Source organism: Strigops habroptila, chromosome 14 (assembly GCF_004027225.2).
Source record: "Strigops habroptila isolate Jane chromosome 14, bStrHab1.2.pri, whole genome shotgun sequence".
NCBI lineage: Eukaryota > Metazoa > Chordata > Aves > Psittaciformes > Psittacidae > Strigops > Strigops habroptila.
The window spans coordinates 11,861,463-11,877,776 of NC_044290.2; the positions used below are offsets into that span (position 1 = coordinate 11,861,463).

Consider the following 16,314-nt stretch of genomic DNA (forward strand, 5'->3'; position numbering starts at 1 on the left):
TTGGAGAAAACCAGCTGCTGAGCAAAATCCACCTCCAGCCCTGAAGGAGCTTCCTGCAGGTGCTGCTCAGCCTCAGCATCCCGGTGCCTCTGGCTCTGCTCACAGGCACGTGCTTCCCTGGAGGAGAAAACCCCTTCCCATGACTTTGCCATGACCCAGTTTTCAAGTGGGACAAAAGAAACAACATTTTTGAGCAGCATCCAAGGGACCCAAGCAGGAGCCAGACAACGGCCAAAGTCACCCGAGCAGCTGCACACATGAGACTGGAGCTCCTTGGAAGTGTCTACGAACCATTCCCGGATCAAGCCTGGAGCAAACCCTCGCTGATCAGACACAGTGTTCATGCTCTTCACATCAGCTTCCCAAAAGACACTGCAGCAGCTACCCAGAACAGCATAAGGAACCTCTCTCAAAAGAGGAACCGCGAGCATGGGTCTGTCCTCCAAGCGCCAGAAACTGGTCAACAGCCCAAGAGCAGAGCAGGGAATTACACAGAGAAACTCTATCAGGGCAAACTTCTGTGTGGGGACAACTGACAGCTACACCCTGTACCCATCAGAGCACCACTTCAATTAAAAACCAAGAGCTTGAGCATCCCAAACCTCAGCAGTGGGGTTCAGACAGAGGCACGACCCCACCAGACGCCTGCACCCAAAACTCAAGCCGCAGAGCCGATTACAGCTCAAGAGCTTTATTATCGCTGGGTTTTCCATGACCACTTGGGATTATCCCGTCTACACACGGAAAATCTGCTGGAGAATTTATAAGAAATGTGAAGCTCTGAGCAGGGACCTGAGCCTGGAGACAACTCTGCCAGGGTCAGCACTTTCAGCAAGATAAATGTGCGGCATCACTACCAGAGCAGTATGATTTTAAAGAAGCCAGCACGAAGCAGAACAAGCCACGCTGGGTCGCCATGCTGGAGAACTGGCACGGCAGCACCCAGCCAGGGACGGGCAGTTCTCCAGCACCCAGCTTGAAGAGCAGTTCTTTGGAGTCACAAGTACGATTGGAGAGATGATGGCAGGAAAACACGGCTGGGTTGGAGCACCAGGAGAACCACAGCAGCTCTCCTGGCACAGGGCAGCCTCCTCGGGGCAGGGGGGGGTGCAAACCTGCCCGGAGCTCCTGGTCCTTGGCTGTGCTGGGTCACCCAGGGGGTGCAGAGCCCCCATGGCCACCCCAGCACAGGCAGCATCACTGCAGCACAGGCAGCAGAGCAAATGAAAAGATGTGGCTACCCTTACCACATTTTACACAGGGGTTTTGCAGTGGTTTTAATGCTCTTTTGACATGTCCTGCCCCAGAAATGACATCAGAAAAGCATCCACATTCAGAAAAGAAAGGGTTAGGAAGGGAAACTAACATCTCAGATTCTTTTCCATGGAGGCTGGAAACAGACACAAGCTGTGGTCCCAACCAGAGCATCCCAGAGCCCTGCCTGGTGCCTTGGAGCAGCTTTCCCTGTCCTGCTGCTCACGGAGAAAACCACCATCACAGGGAGAGAACAGCAAGGGCACAACATTAATGCAAATGGCAGCTACGAACATCCCCATTTGCTGCTGCCTCTCACAGGGAATGAAATAACCCAGACCCCAGCGCTCCTTTCCGGCACTATCGGCAATCCCAGCACAGGCACCGATAAGGTAAAGGTGTTCCCAGGAAGAGCTGTACCTTTGGCGAGCAAAGCTCTGACCTCAGCCATTTCTTAGCCCCTGTTTACACGCCACAGAAGGGGCTGGTCCCTGGTTATCAGCTCCACAAAACCACAGCCAGGAATTTTATCTCCACTTTCTTCTGCATGGAGCAGCTGCCACAATAAATACCAGCAGGATCAACAAAGCGAGAGGTCTGAGGAGCAGCCGCTCACGGCTCTGGGCTGAGCAGGAGCTGCCAGGATTCCCCTTTGGATGTGCCCACACCAAGAGTGGAAACACAAACCAACCCCAGAATACTAAAGCTACACACTGAATGCACATCGGGAGACTGAGGGAGGGCACTAAGGATGGCTGCTGTCAAACCACCATCCTCAGGTGAGGAACCAGGACCACCAAAGACAGGTTTAAGTGTGAGCAGAGCCTGGAGCTGCTCTGAAGGGGAGGGAGGTTTGTGATCCCCATGCTCCTGCCTGGCTGAGCCACCTCTGATAAGGTCTTTCAAGCTTTCACTTCCAAAAGGACAGAGCTGCTGCAGCTTTCCACCCCAAAGAGGCAGCTGAGGAAGCCCTTAGTAAGGTCTGCACAGCCCTTACAATCTCAGTCTCTGCCTGCACTGCACACAAGGCTCTTGTTTTATTTATTAAAGAGAAGCAGACTGCTATAGGCAGCTCTAATCCAAGCGATAGAATCGGTTTCCATAGACACTTACTGCTCCCCTATCACAATCCAGGCGCAGGCAGCGAGCTGTGGCTGGGGTAACCAGTGCCTGACACCAAGCACAGCACAGGAAAACCGAACCCTGGCTCCTGCAAGGGGCTGTTCACCGACTGCTCCGTCAGTCATTTCAGCTCAACCTCTGCTGTTAACTGACTGCCTCAGAGAGCTCGCATTGATGAGCAGTTTGCTGTCTCCTAGGACAGTGACCTGGTGAGCCAGACCTGCAGCAGGGACTGGGAGGAGGAATTCACCTGGGACTGCATAGGCAACGAGACCAGAACCCATCTCAGCCCCACAGAGCCTTAAAAAACCGCTGCAGCATCCCTGGAAGGAGCTGGGAGAGGAGCCACCTTGATCCACATCTGCACAGCAAAACAGCAGCGAGGGGGAGAGCACAGGAGCTGTGTCTGAGTGATGGGAAGACTGGAAAAGCAGCTCCCAAAGGACTTACCAGAGGAGTAAAGGGAGGAAAGGGAAAGGAGGCACCGAGCATCGCAGCTTGTGATGTGTGTTGCAACTCGGATCGACTGGGCAAAGACCAGGAGGAACACTCCTCAGGACAGCCAACCTGCCCGGTCCCCTGTGTCACCCCCAGAGGGGAAGGGGCTGCCTCAGCCCCCAGAGCAGCAAAGCTGCCTTGCAAAGCAAGACAAACGCTAGCAAAGCCGCTCTCTGCAAACGCTTCCTCTTTGCAAACACCACAAGCTGACAGTGCCCCAAAATCCTGCACTAAGAATAGCAGGCTTTTTTTGTTTTAAGCTACATTAAATACAGAGACGCTTTTACCATTCACATGCGGCACGATCAGCTCCGCACTGAGCTTGCTATCCCCATCAAGAGCAAAAATCTGGTTCCATCCCTGTGCTCAGAGCCTGCTCCGGATTGTGGCTCCATTTAGCAGTAAATTGGTGACTTACCCAGTTCTTTAGATCCTTGGCTTTCACTGGCCAACTCTCCCATCTTAACCAGAGCATCAAAGTATCCTTTTGCTGCGTATGTCATACCTAAAAGCATCAAAAAATGCAGGTTATATTCTCCTTAATGGCTATTATAGCTTCTGTGACACCAAATAGATGCTAGACACTAAAATAAACATTACTTCAAAGGGCTTAACCCCACAGGGAGGGACTAAATCAGAAAAGAAATGAGTTTGAAGAAAGAAGAAAGCTGGAGCAGCAAGTGTACAGGGCTATTTAGGAGGGGGGAAAAGGTAGGTGCAGGCTCTAGGTGGTTCTCATTCCAGTGTAACCATCAGCCTGCTTAATGCTGCTCAGAAAAAAAAATCACTGTGGAATAATTGAATATCACAGACTTTTCATTATAGTTCAGTCTTGTTTGTTGACATTCCAGCTACACTCTCCACTTTAATCAGATAAGCAGGGGGTTTCCTCTAATCACCAGAACATGTTGTACAGCTTGAGCTCAATGCTGTCAAATTATGTGCTGAAGCCTCTTCCAGTGTGATTTACCCATTAAGACACTTCCTTCAGATGCCCCCCCAAGCTCAGAGATCCAAAGTAATGGATGACCAAAGACAATTTCAGAAATTACAGGAAGATCTGGGGCTTCAAAGCACATTCACAGCAAGGATATGAGGGAAACAGCAAACAAGGGATCGCTCTGGTTACCCACAACACGCTGCAGTTACAGCCCGCCCGAGCTCGGCTGTGAAAACACAGCACGTTACAAATCGACTCCACCACCCGGGTGATTAAAAGCTGCATTATCAGTATAACATTTCAGAAGGACAAATAAAAACTACAGTCCCAAGTGCAACTTTCCCCCTTCAGCCCCTGCCTGCACCCGGCTGCAGACCCAGCAGGCAGGAGCACACCCAAACCATGAACCTGCTTCGTCAGCATCATTAGAAGAGCTGGGCAATGCTGCTGCTGCTGCAAGGGTTTGTTAAGCGCCCCATCCCTGGGGATCAGAGTCCACAGCCCTGAGCAGTGGACTGGGATGGACAGGCACTTCCCACGTCACGGCCAGTTGATCCATTAAAACCTAATTAAAACCAGTGCTGGGAGCTGGCAAGAAAGCAACATGCAGGGGAGTGCCTGTACCTGGGACCAGCAGGAGGGCTGCTTCTGAAGAGGATTCTGACCGTAACATCCAGGAACCTCATTTGACTCGTGGGAACTAAAACCTGCTCCAGGCAGAGAGCAGGAAGGCACCGATCCTTCCCAAAGGTCGTATTGCAAACATTAGACATCAAAATATTTTTTTTCACTGGCTCCAGTTGATGACAGCCTCTTCCCTAAGGGGCATTTGCACTGAGCCAATTAAAGCTAAAATCCAGGAGACGTGCAGTGCGGCTCTGAGGCGAGCAGAGCATCCCCAAAAGTGAGCAGCTGCCTCGGGGTCAAACAAAACTTGCTTTAAACCTCCCTAGAACAAAGCTGAGGAGGGCCCAGGCACTATACTAAAATAAGTCAAATGAGCCCAATTTTGGTTTTCATCAATTCATATTTTACTTTTGAGCATTTCAATCCACACCTCCCCAATGGCTCCCAATAGGGCCCTGTATTCCCAATCAAGAGCCGCCACCAATACTCTTCGGTTTTTCTCCCTTCTTTTCCAATGTGTTTGCCTGGGCAATTTGAACACTCCAATAACACATCTTTAAACAGAACCTAAAATCTTAATTCTAAGTATTGAAAGTAACATTTAAAGATAATCTGGTTGCAGATGTATTTGTTATCCAGTCATCACCCAACATTTTATCACTTGAATCCTTTCCACACCTGTGGCCCCACGGCACATTCATGTCCTGCACGCCCTAACAATGTGAGCTTTGTGTTGAGGACCAAGAACCATCTCCCCAGCTTTCTCCTCTCACTCCCCTTGAGAACAAATGGCATCCCAAGGGAGCTTCCCAGCTTTCCTCCCTTCCAGCTTTGCAGCCCACAGCATTCCAGCAATAAATGCATCAGCAGCACAGTTTCACTTACTTGCTAAGGCTTTTTCGTAGGTCTTCCCCATAGAAATGAAATTCCTGAGGCTGGGATTGAACTGCTCCATAATCGTCTAAAGGAAAAAAAGAAGAACATCATGAGGGATGAGCAGAATCAGCAGGAGCTGAACAGAGCAGCTCCGTGCTCCCCTGGGGCTGCCACACTGACCTCCATGCTCAGAAATGCAAACCCAGCAGAAAATCCTCCCACAGCCCTCACAGCAGCTCGACCCAAGGTTCTCGATGTCTGCAAGAGGATGTTGGTTTACACCAAGAAGCCTTAATACACCCATGTACTGCAAACAATTATTGAATCATGGAATGGTTTGGGTTGGAAGGGACCTTAAAGCTCGTTTAGTTCCAATCCCCTGCCATGGGCAGGGACACCTTCCACTAGAGCAGGTTGCTCAAAGCACCATCCAACCTTATGTTGCACAAAACAATGCACAAAAGCAATGGTCCTATAGGCTGGAAGGAAAAATATCTTCTCATTCACGGTAAGTCAAAAGTACAGGTTCAGGGCAGTGCAAAAGCAGCCTGAAGCTAAAGCAAACACAATGATAAGACCTGTTGAGCACCGCCAGGACGTCAGCTGAACGCAATGGCCCGTGCTGCCACTTCAAGCCGTGCCCCTTGGGAGCGTGACTGGAGGCACCTTCACCTCTCACCAAGGACAATCAACTCCAGAGTGCTCTTCCCCCACAGCAGCTCCAGAAGGTGCCCCTGGCACTGCCCAGATGCAGCAGCCAGGGAAGATGCCCAAAGTATCCTCCCTTCATCCCACAGCTCAATTGAGGAAGACCAAGGCTGGGTTTTGAAAGCCACGACGCAGAGGGTCAATAAGGTGGTGGCTCTGCACAAGTGCCCCGGCACAAGATGCCTTTTGCAGGTGCTTCACTGTAAGAGATAAATGAATGCCCCAAACCAGCAAATTATGGTTGTTATTATGGTTATATTTGTCATATCTGGTCAGTGGCTGTTTGAGACAGCAGGTAACGGTGCTCAGACCAACCACGATGTTGACCTGAGTTCTGGGAGATGATGGATGGTGATGTCCCGCTCCTGGGATGGCCTCAGAGAGCAGCAGCAGTGGCTTGGTCTATTGTGGACAAGCAGAAGGGGCTGAAATAGCCACCAAGGAGCTGAAAACAGAACAAAGCCACCACCAACATCCCACCGAGCTGGTGCCAGCCACGGCTGAAGCCACATGCTAGGAATTACACCTCGGTCTCAAAGCACTTGGTGTCACTTTCCACCTGCAGATAAAGGCATAAATGAGGGTGTTGGTGAACACCAGCAGCAGTCTGACAGCTTCTCCTCCCTCGCTTTAAGGTCCTTATGGAAACATGGGGGGAAGGAATAATCGGCTCACGAAAAAGAACGGCTCTTTGTGCGCTTGGCAGGGCAGCTCCAGACCCTCCCCTGCCAGAGCCATTCAATCCCCGGCACCGATAGCATCTCTCAAACCAGACACCGATTCCCAGGCGAGCTCTGGGAGAGACAACAAAATCTCCATTCTATTCCTGGGAATCTGACCTCCGGCCCAAGCCCGGCTGCAGCAGAGCAGCCCCAGTCCCTGCCCCATCTCGGAGACAGCCCCTCGCCAAGGGCACCACCAGGAAATGAAGTTTAATGCCTAAATATCCCCACACACCCAAGCAGGGATGCACCAGCATTCCCCCTGGGAAGCGAGGGCTCTGCACCCCCCCACGCCACGCTGCTGGCAGCATCCCATCCCGGGAAGGGGAGGGAAGACGAGAGACAGACACTTACAGCAAATAAGCTGATTAAGCATCTGTCACCTCTTCTGAAGCCGGCCAAACACTATAAAGCTCATTTTCTGCCTGAGGCATTTTTATCCTGAGTTCCTGCTGCCTGGCCTTTGGAGACTGTGACAGTCTAATTTTCCGCCCGTGGGTGCATGTGTGCAAGGCTCAGCCAGCGCCTTCCCCGGCTCAAAACAGCCATTTTCTCATTTCTGTGAGCAGGAACCTGTGTAGAACACAGCTCAGAGACCAGCGCTGAGGTGGGAGCATCACCGAGCTGCTGGTGTTTGTTAGCAGGAGGAGAAATCCTTTTAATACTCTGAGGAGCAATGGGCTGCGATGCCCCAAAAGCCACCATCCCATCAGCTCTTGGTGCTTTCAGGTCCATCCCACAGCACCATACACAACCCTGCAAAGGGCAGAAGATGGTTGCAGCAATGTGACAGGAAAGCATGAGGCTAATGAGAAGCTTCACTGCTAATTGGGGCTGCAGGTCAAGCAACAAGGCGCATGTGGAAGCTGCTTTTGGGCAGCACGGAGCAGCTCAGTGAACATGCTCAGCTCAGGAGGAGAAAATGAACCTGTAGCAACAAGCCACGTAGCGAGTTGTCTGCCCTCATTGTAGAAGACAATTGCACAGGAGTTAATTAACACCGATGAGGATTGCTCCATGCTTCCCATGTCACCTTTAACTCTGGTCAAAAGTCTACCTGTGTTATACCACAAAGTGGCTGGAGGGATGGGATCGCTGCCCATGGTGGGGACGGGGACACATTCCTGGTGGGGATGGGGACACAGACACAGCCCCAGTGTCCATGGTGGGAATGGGGACATGGACACATCCCTGGTAGCCATGGCAGGAACAGGGACACAGATGCATCCCCACCACGAGCAGAGCCATGGCTACAGCCTGCACCACGCTCGAGCTCAGGCTGAGCAGTGTGAGGCTGGGTAACGTTTATGCGGAAGGAATATTGGCAGGATTTCTGTGGGGAAGTGATTTTTAAGCAGTTTGCTGGGTTAAGTGCAATAAGTGTTTATGTATCTGTATGTACACATGTAGATATCAAGTCATTTCTGCAGCAGTGCTGATATAAACACATCTCCCTGAAGCATGAAGCTTAGTGAATAAATGATGGGATAGGATCTGCAGCGGAAGCATCGTCCGCAGAGCAGGAGCCCTGGTGAGCATCACTGGAATGGATTCAAGGAAAACCCCTTCCACATTCAGAGCATCCTCCCCAAACTGGAGGGAACCAAAGCACGATTTGGCTTCAGCAGCTGCCAGCACCGCTCAGGGAAGGACCCTGCTCGCCACCAACCAACAAAAGCCCTTTTAATCACAGAAGCACAGAACGGTTTGGGCAGGGACATGTTCCACTAGAGCAGGTTGCTCCAAGCCCCGTCCAACCTGCCTTAAAGCAATAAATAAAGAGGAAAAGGCCCCAGAAGGGGTCCTGTTGCTCAGCTGAAGCAGAGGGAGGCAACTTGCTGCTGGCCAAATACCATGTACAAAACCTTAAGAGGAAGTTTGCTGAAAGTGAATGTTTTGAAGACATTGTCTGGGGCCTCCAACACAAACAGCGCAGCAGGACGAGGGCACTGCAAAGGGCTCTTCACTACACAGATAAAAATAGAGCTTTTCAAGCCGCCTTCTCACTCCCAGGGTGGGAAGGGAAGGTGGCTCCAGACCCAACACACCTTCACATCATCCCCTCCAGGTGAGAAGCTGAAAAGCCACCGGCTACTAAGGAAAAATAGTGAAAAATAAACATCTTTATGTCACAAATATGCTCCACAAGCACCACTTGAAGCAAAGTGCCATCGCTGCTCCTGCGATGCTCCTGTTGCACGGCCAATGGATGCACCATGGGCAGGGCAGAGGTGTTGGGGGGGTTCAGCACAGCTCCCCATAAGCCAGCGAGGTGAAGCCAGGTTTGCAGGGCACCACAGCAAAGGTGATGTGCAGCAGAACATGAGTAATGGCAACAAATCTCGTTCTCCCTCCAATTCTGCTCCATCAGCACCACCCACAAGTTGTTTGCCTTCCACGCGCCGCCTGGGCAGAGTTTAGAAAAAACACAGGCGAAAAAAAACCCCTGGCAGCTAAAGGTTGAAAGAGCTTTTGCTTTGTTCCAGTGCACTAAATTCCCCGGGTAATACCACTCAGCTCCCCAGGATTGGCACAGCTTTAGTCAGCTGCCAAAAATGAAACTAATGCAAAGCACAAGGTCCTGCAGAATTAGGGGTGGGGGGAGAAGAAGCAACGGAAAACAAGGTCCCCACCTCTCTCCTCTGAGCACACTCCAGGCTACAGCAAGGATCTACTGGCTGCTCTGAGGCTGTAATCATCAGCCCATCAGTAAAAGTTTAAGCCCTCCCTGAGAACAAGCTGGAAATTGAGCTGGTTCAGGTTGTGTCAGGTTTCTGCTCCATAGGAAAGACCCACAGAAAGGAAAAGCACCTCCTTAAGGGCTTTTAGAAGTATTTAAAAGCAGGTTCTCCCCAGGTCCATCCCTGCAGCCTCCCAGGGAGCTCGTAAAAACAAATACAGAGTAAAACAAAAAGCAGGCGTCCCTTTGTTGTGCTGGGGCGGGAGATGCTCCTGCTGGTGCCGGCTGTGGTATCCTGGTGCCAGGGCTCTGCGCCGCTGCATGGCTGCGCCAGGCTGTCAGCAACGTGCACTGATTATGGTGCCTTAATTACAGCCAGACCCCATGTCCAGCCTCTGCTCCACACAGCAACACAGCAAAGGGATGGACAAGCAGGGATCGAGGCGAGGAGGCTTCTGGATTTGACCAAGGGATGAGCATCACCATGAGTGTGCGCCGTATGCTGTGCCCTGGGCTCCTCTTCCAGCCATCCCAAGCTCACTGGGGATGTTCCAGACACCTCAGTGAACACAAGTGATGGACTTTGAGCCTAAAGGCAGCTTCAGTGTTCTCCTAACACTTTTGATGTCCCTGTGCAGCAGCAAGGTGTGATGGCTCCTTGCAGGACTGATGCTGTACAGTGGCATGGGTGGCCTGGGCTCAGCCTGACACCCCTGGGTGACAGCAGGACGTTATGTGACCACAACAAGTGCCATCAGAAGGCCAGCACTGTGGGACTCTGCACTACCCCACAGCCAGGCTGCAAAAGCAGCGCAGCCCTAAGGAAGGTTTGTTTCTAAATGGGTCAGCCCTGCTCTGGGAACACCTCCATTATTTCTGTGTTAATATTTAATGCCCAAACCAAGCCCAGCGCTGCCTCCATCCACTCCTCCTGCCCTCTGCTCTTAGAATGCAGCTTTAAGAGCCAAGTTTCTGCTGGGAGGGAGGGAGAGGAGCCTCACTGGGTGCTGATCCCAATTGCTTACAACACACACACCTCCCAGCTCTGCCGCCGGGAACATCCCATCCAGGTGACATTCCTGGTACCTCGGTACCACAACACATAACAGCAGCCTTCCACAACCCCACCGAGCTGCTGATGGCTGCCCTGCTGCATCCCTCCCTCCCCAAGCACTCCCAAAGCTCAAACCAAGCCAGGGGAATGGCTGAGCTGCATCCTCCAGCAAGGGCTCTCACAAGGTCCTGCCCCAAAGCCAGGCAGCACCACCAGGGCTCAGCACAATCTTAACTGGAGAGGAACACAGGAGCAAGGGAACTGGGGAAGAAAACATGGTCTCCATTTAAAGGCATTCAGTTTCTAAGAGCTGTTGTGTCAGAGCATGAAGGGCTGGCCTACACCGTGCAACACGAGCAGCACGGGAGTGAAACCTTAGCCACGAGCAGGCTCAACACAAGACAGCACTGGAGGTGAAGCATCAGGAGCAGCATCACTCATCAGTAGGAGCCAGGAGCACGGGAAGCAATCCAGGATAGCAAGTCAGGAGCTACCTGCTTCGTATCACTTCAATCCACAAGTTTCAACAACCTGTAGATGCACCACCTCAGCAGAGGTCAGAAACCGCTCTCCCAAACCGAAACACATGCAGAGGGGATGGAGCAGTCCCACATCACCCCCAAAGTGCATGGAATTCAGGGGTGGGTCCATGGGCCAGCTCTTTCCTCCTGTCACAGCAGGTCCCTCCACTGCCAACACACCAAACCCCCACAATTTTCCTTCTGATTCACTTCAGCAAGAATCTCTCCCCTTTCCCTCTGCCTGGAGATAATGAAGCAAGAGGCCGTTATGTCAGCAATAACATTTATTACAGCTGATACGCAGCAAATGACTATCAGGAATTCTGCCTGCATTTGTGCAAGACAATTAGGCTTCGAGTTCGGGGTGGTTTTAAGCAAACACCTCTTCAAACGTGGAGCTATTCACACACCATTGCAAAACCATCTTCCACAAGAAGAAACGGCTTTAGAATGAAATGGAGGTGAGCGTGGAAACGGCAATAATCTAATCTGTCATAAGTGAGATGGATTTGTCTTCACGGGAAGGAAGAATTGCCAGCAAATACACCATCCTATGCAAGAGATGAGCAGAGACGGGAGCAGCCCGGGGTGGCCAGATTGCTGCCCATCCACTGACCTGCCTGCAGCCAGGGAGGCTTCACCCCCTGCCCACAGCAGAACCGCTACAACCGGGTCCCCGCGAGTGAAATCAGCGCCAGGGAGGGTGGGATTACGTTGGCGGAAGGTGCCAGCAGCCTCCGTCTCCCTCTGCAATCACTACACATGTGTGGGCAGCTGCGTGTAGTGGCAGCATCGGCGAGGGGGAGGCTGACAGCTCCTCCACCAGCTCATTAGCACCGTCACTCCGAGGGCGAGCGCTGGTGCTGGAAAACCATTACAATGGGCTTCCTGAGCAGAACGCCCCGGGAAAGCCTGTGCAGGAACGGGTGCCTGGCGTGGGGCTGCCTCCTCCTGCTCCAGACCTTGCGGGGAACGGCTCGACCTCCTGGAGCCTCGGCAGGATGACAGTGGTGGTGGGAAGCAACGTGTGGGGCAGACGCTCACCCTGCAGCTTGGGTGCAGTGGCTGCGAGAAGGCAATGGCCAAACCACCCCAGCATCATCCCCTTCCTCGGGGCTGTCGCCTCCTGACCACAGCAGTGTCCAGGCTAGAAAAACATGGGACAAACCCAAAAGTACTTGGGCAATGGGAATGTGGAGCACTGAGGGTGGCTTTGGAGACCTCAAAGCTTAATGGAGCTCCAGAGAGTCCACGCAGTCACTGAGCCTCCAGCCCTCACACTGGGCTCCAGGAGGTTGTAGAAGTCCTCAAAGAACCAGGCAAACACCAGGTTCCTGCATGCACCCCCTGCCACACATCTCCAGAGGCCAAGAAAAGCATTGTTATCTGGAGGCAAGGAGAAAAGGCTCCTCATCCACTGCAGGAAACAGTCAGGACCATCCTCCTCCAGCTCCCAGCACAGATGTTGGGTTAAACCATCATATCTGCCTCCAGCACATCCTCACTCCCTACACCCTGACTGCTCCCATTAAAACACTGAGAAATTAAAGCATTCAGTAACTGATGGAGACCTTTGGACTCCTCTTTGTCCATCTTTGGCTCCTGGAGCCATGAGGCCCCATGCACCCTCTGCTCTGTGGTCAGACCAGCCAGCAGGGCCGCTTGCTCTGGGCCATAAGTGCTCTGCCCCGTTCCTAGACCTGGAGCTCAGACGGTGAAGGAATGACAAATCTGATGGTCAGAGGCAAGAGAAAAGCCCAGCCACCATTCACTCTCCACCCCTCAGTTCCTGGAGGAAATGAGCTTCATTTAAACACTGTCCTTGCGATGGCACAAACCACCCCGTGCGCTCCTGGCAGGGCTGCACCCAGGGAAATTGTGACCTGCTCCACAAACCTGTTATTAGCACAGTTCTTCGAGGACAACACACCTCAAACATTGAGTCACCAACTGAAACCGTTCCAGGCAACTGTCCCCAGACCAACCATTGCTCAGCTCAGGGATGAGCTCCAGCAGCTCTTGCCCTGTGTCCCCGCAGCCACAAAGCTCCATTCAGACCTGCTCCACACCCAGAGCACCCAAGATGTGGGGTGCCATTAGCTCTGCCTATGGCTGCTCTGCCCCATGATCCCCAAACCAAGACTTCAGAACTTCACTACCTTGGATTATTTGTACTTAATTCCTCTATCAGATGCTTTTTTCCTGCTTAATGCTCCCAGGTAACTCCATCCCACCACTTAAAACGCAGGAAATAATGCGAGCTTTCCAGTTTAACAAACGACATCCTGCATTACACGTTAGGCTAGAAAGGTTTTATTAGCCCCGGTCACAGGAGCCAGCGGGGCAGAAACCACTTCCCTCACAGGGAAAATTAAAGCACATATTTTGTGTTTTAATGACACTGGGAGCAAAGCAGAAAAAGAAAAACCGAGATTTCCCAAACTCCAGCTATGGCCAGGACACGGGAGAGGCTCCGACCGCTCCGGGCTGTGCCTGGCTCCCCTGGGTCAGGGCGGTTTGGGATGGTGGTGGGATGAATTAACTGGGATAACCCCAGTCCCACCAGCGCGGTCCTCCCGTCCCGGAGCTCCGGGTCCCTCTCGCAGCCGCTCCCGCCCCGACGGCGGCTCCTCCCGGCGGGGAACGGGAACGATGCGAGGGGGAACAAACACAAACCCCCCGGGAAGAGGCGGCGGGGCCGGGCTCACCTTGTAGACATTCTCGGTGAGGCGGTGCACCTCCTCGGAGCGGGACATGCCGGGCGGGCCGGGCAGCACCATGGGCGGCGGCAGCGGCGGCAGCAGCGGCGCGGAGCTGATCGGGCGGCGGAGCGGGAGCGGCACCGAGCGCCGCCCGCGACGCCTTTTATCAGCTCCCGGCGGCCGCCACCGCCCCGGCCCGCCCCGCGGGGAGGAGCCGCCCCGAGCCGGGCCGGGCTCCGCGGTGAGGGGCGGGAGGGGGGCACCGGGCTGGGCGCGCTCCTCCAGCCCGCCTGCTGCGCCCCGCTGTGACCCATCCCACACCCCATTTCCCACCCAATTCCCCATCCCGTACCCCACTCCTCATCCTGCACCCGATCCCATAGCCCATTCCCCGTCCCGTGCCCTCCCTATATGCCATTCCCCATCCCATACCCCATTCCCCATCCCTCCCTATACCATAGTCCCCATCCCACGTCCCATTCCCCATCCCATGCCCTCCCTATACCCCATTCCACATCCCAAACCCCATCCTCTACCCCATTCCCCATTCCATGTCCTTGCTATACACAATTCCCCGTCCTGTACCCCATCCCACACCCCATTCCCCATCCCATGCCACATATTCTATCCCACAGCCCTGCTGTACCCCAGCCTATGGCCCCAGTATTCCCCACTGCACCACTGCTTTACCTGTCCTGTATTTCCTGCTGTACCCGATGTCCCCGAGCTGCCACCCAGTACAGCCTCGGCGTACGCCACCGGCCGGTGCTGTGCTCCATCCCCAGCTACGGGATGGGGAAGAGCAGCCGGGGGTTACAGGGTGTTGGTTTTATAAGGGGAAAGACAGAGGACAGCGGCTGGGAAGGCCAGGAGAGCAGAGGTGGGATGAACCATCACCACGGTGCGCGGCCAGACCGGTGCTGCACATGTGGTGCTTGTCTGCGGCCCAGGAGAGACCAGCACAGGCAGGAGGACAGGCAGCCCCTGCCCGCCTGCCCCTCACTGTCCCCACACTGTCCCACTGCCTGGCCAGCTCCGAGAGCTGAGCTCACACTCATCACCCCACAGCACCGGCATTCCCCTGGGAGGCCCTTGGAGCCCTCCTGGCTGCGGGATGGTGAAGCTGTGGATCCCGGTCCTTCATCCTCCCCATCCCTCAGCAGCTTTAGCACAAGTCCCAGGGCACAAGGAGCAGGACTGTGCCCAATGTCCCGCTGCCTCACACCCCTCCCCACCATGGCCACCGCTCACCGTGGGGTGATCTGTGGCTACAAGGACTGTAAAGAGGAGGAACATCTGGATGGCAGCAGGCACAAACGGCCACCGGCTGCCTCATCCTGGCCCGTGGGCCAAGCCTTCCTCTCCACGAGAAGTGGTGAAACAGTTAAGCAGCTGAGTGTGCTTTTTCCCATCATCTCCTCCATCAATTCTGAGAACAGTCGATACCTTGGTCCCAAACCTCCCGCCTCCATTCCCCTTCCCGCCTGCCGCTCTCCATCCCAGCCCCAGTGAGGAGCAGGGGGGGCACCGAAGGCAACCGCTCGCTCTCGCTGCATTTGGGTCCCATTTTGGCTTCTACCCCTTCAGACATTTCACACTCCAAAGGACAGGAAAGAATTTACAACCCCTGAGAAGGGTTTTTCTCATTTTGCTGGTTAACCCTTTCCAGGGGGCTGAGAAAGAGAAGTAGCAGTGGGACATCACCTCAGGGGGGGACCTGGGAATGAGGCCACCACAGACGACGTTCCCAGGAGGGATGCCTGGCTGCCTGTATCAATACAAGGACCTCGCAGTGCCCCTTCCCCTCTCCATCCCACCCCATCCCAAGCAGGCAGCCCTGGCAGGACACTGCTCCCTCGGCTGGACACCGGGTCCTCACCGGCTTTCCAGAGCCGGCAAAGGATTTCAGATCAGGAGAGTGCCTCTATCCACATCTCCATCACCCTTATTTTTAGTTACGTTATGTAAGTTCTTCGCTACGTCAGGGATGTGGGGGGTTCTTGCATCTAATTGCAGAGTGACAGCCCAGCGACTCCAACAAGCTGTTCCTCTGGTGAGGAAGATAAAAGGATTTGTAATTTCTCGTAATAAAAGAGGCCTTTGGGGACGACCCTCAGAGAATCTCGCACATCCAGGCCTGCTCTCAGGCAGCTGCTCCACTTTCTTCCCATCCTCTGCTTCTCCTTATCCCCAGGAAATCTGAGCGCTGAAAAGCTTTCTCCCTCCTACCCGCCTGCTCCCAAAGTGAGTCTTTGGTTGGAAGCAGCCAGTGATTTATCCTCACGTTCAGAGGCAGATTTAACAAGTTATCATTGCTCCTGGCTTTTCCCATGTCACAGACTCTTGATTTGTGACAATGGAACAGCCACCTGGGACTGCCATTTGTGACAGGGAACAGCTGCCTGGGGCTGGTTCGTACTGCCCGTGCTGTACCCGCTGTGCCCATCCCACACCCCATCCCTTATCCCATTCCTCATCCTATTCCCCATTCCCCATCCCATTCCCTATCATATACCCCGTCCCTTACCCCATATCCCATTCTGCATCCCATTCCCCATCCCATGCCCTCCCTATACCCCATGCTGTGCTGCCTGTGCCCTGTGCCGCAGC

The 16,314-nt window shown here is 53.7% G+C and overlaps 1 protein-coding gene across 7 annotated transcripts in view; it reads right to left on the reverse strand.

Annotated features, from left to right (window-relative positions):
• BAIAP2 (BAR/IMD domain containing adaptor protein 2) overlaps nt 1-13,883 on the reverse strand; it is a 44,288-nt gene extending 30,405 nt beyond the window's left edge. For 6 of the 7 annotated variants that reach the window (XM_030506197.1, XM_030506192.1, XM_030506194.1 and 3 more), the window contains exons 1-3: nt 13,711-13,837; nt 5,327-5,402; nt 3,293-3,379 (exon numbers count right to left, since the gene is read on the reverse strand). In XM_030506197.1, coding sequence (XP_030362057.1) covers nt 3,293-3,379; nt 5,327-5,402; nt 13,711-13,782 — 235 coding nt within the window. In that variant the 5' untranslated portion in view covers nt 13,783-13,837. Of the gene's footprint in view, nt 1-3,292; nt 3,380-5,326; nt 5,403-13,710 lie in introns of all 7 variants that reach the window. The other variant, XM_030506193.1, reaches the window with a different exon arrangement.
• Between the last annotated feature and the right edge of the window lie 2,431 nt (nt 13,884-16,314).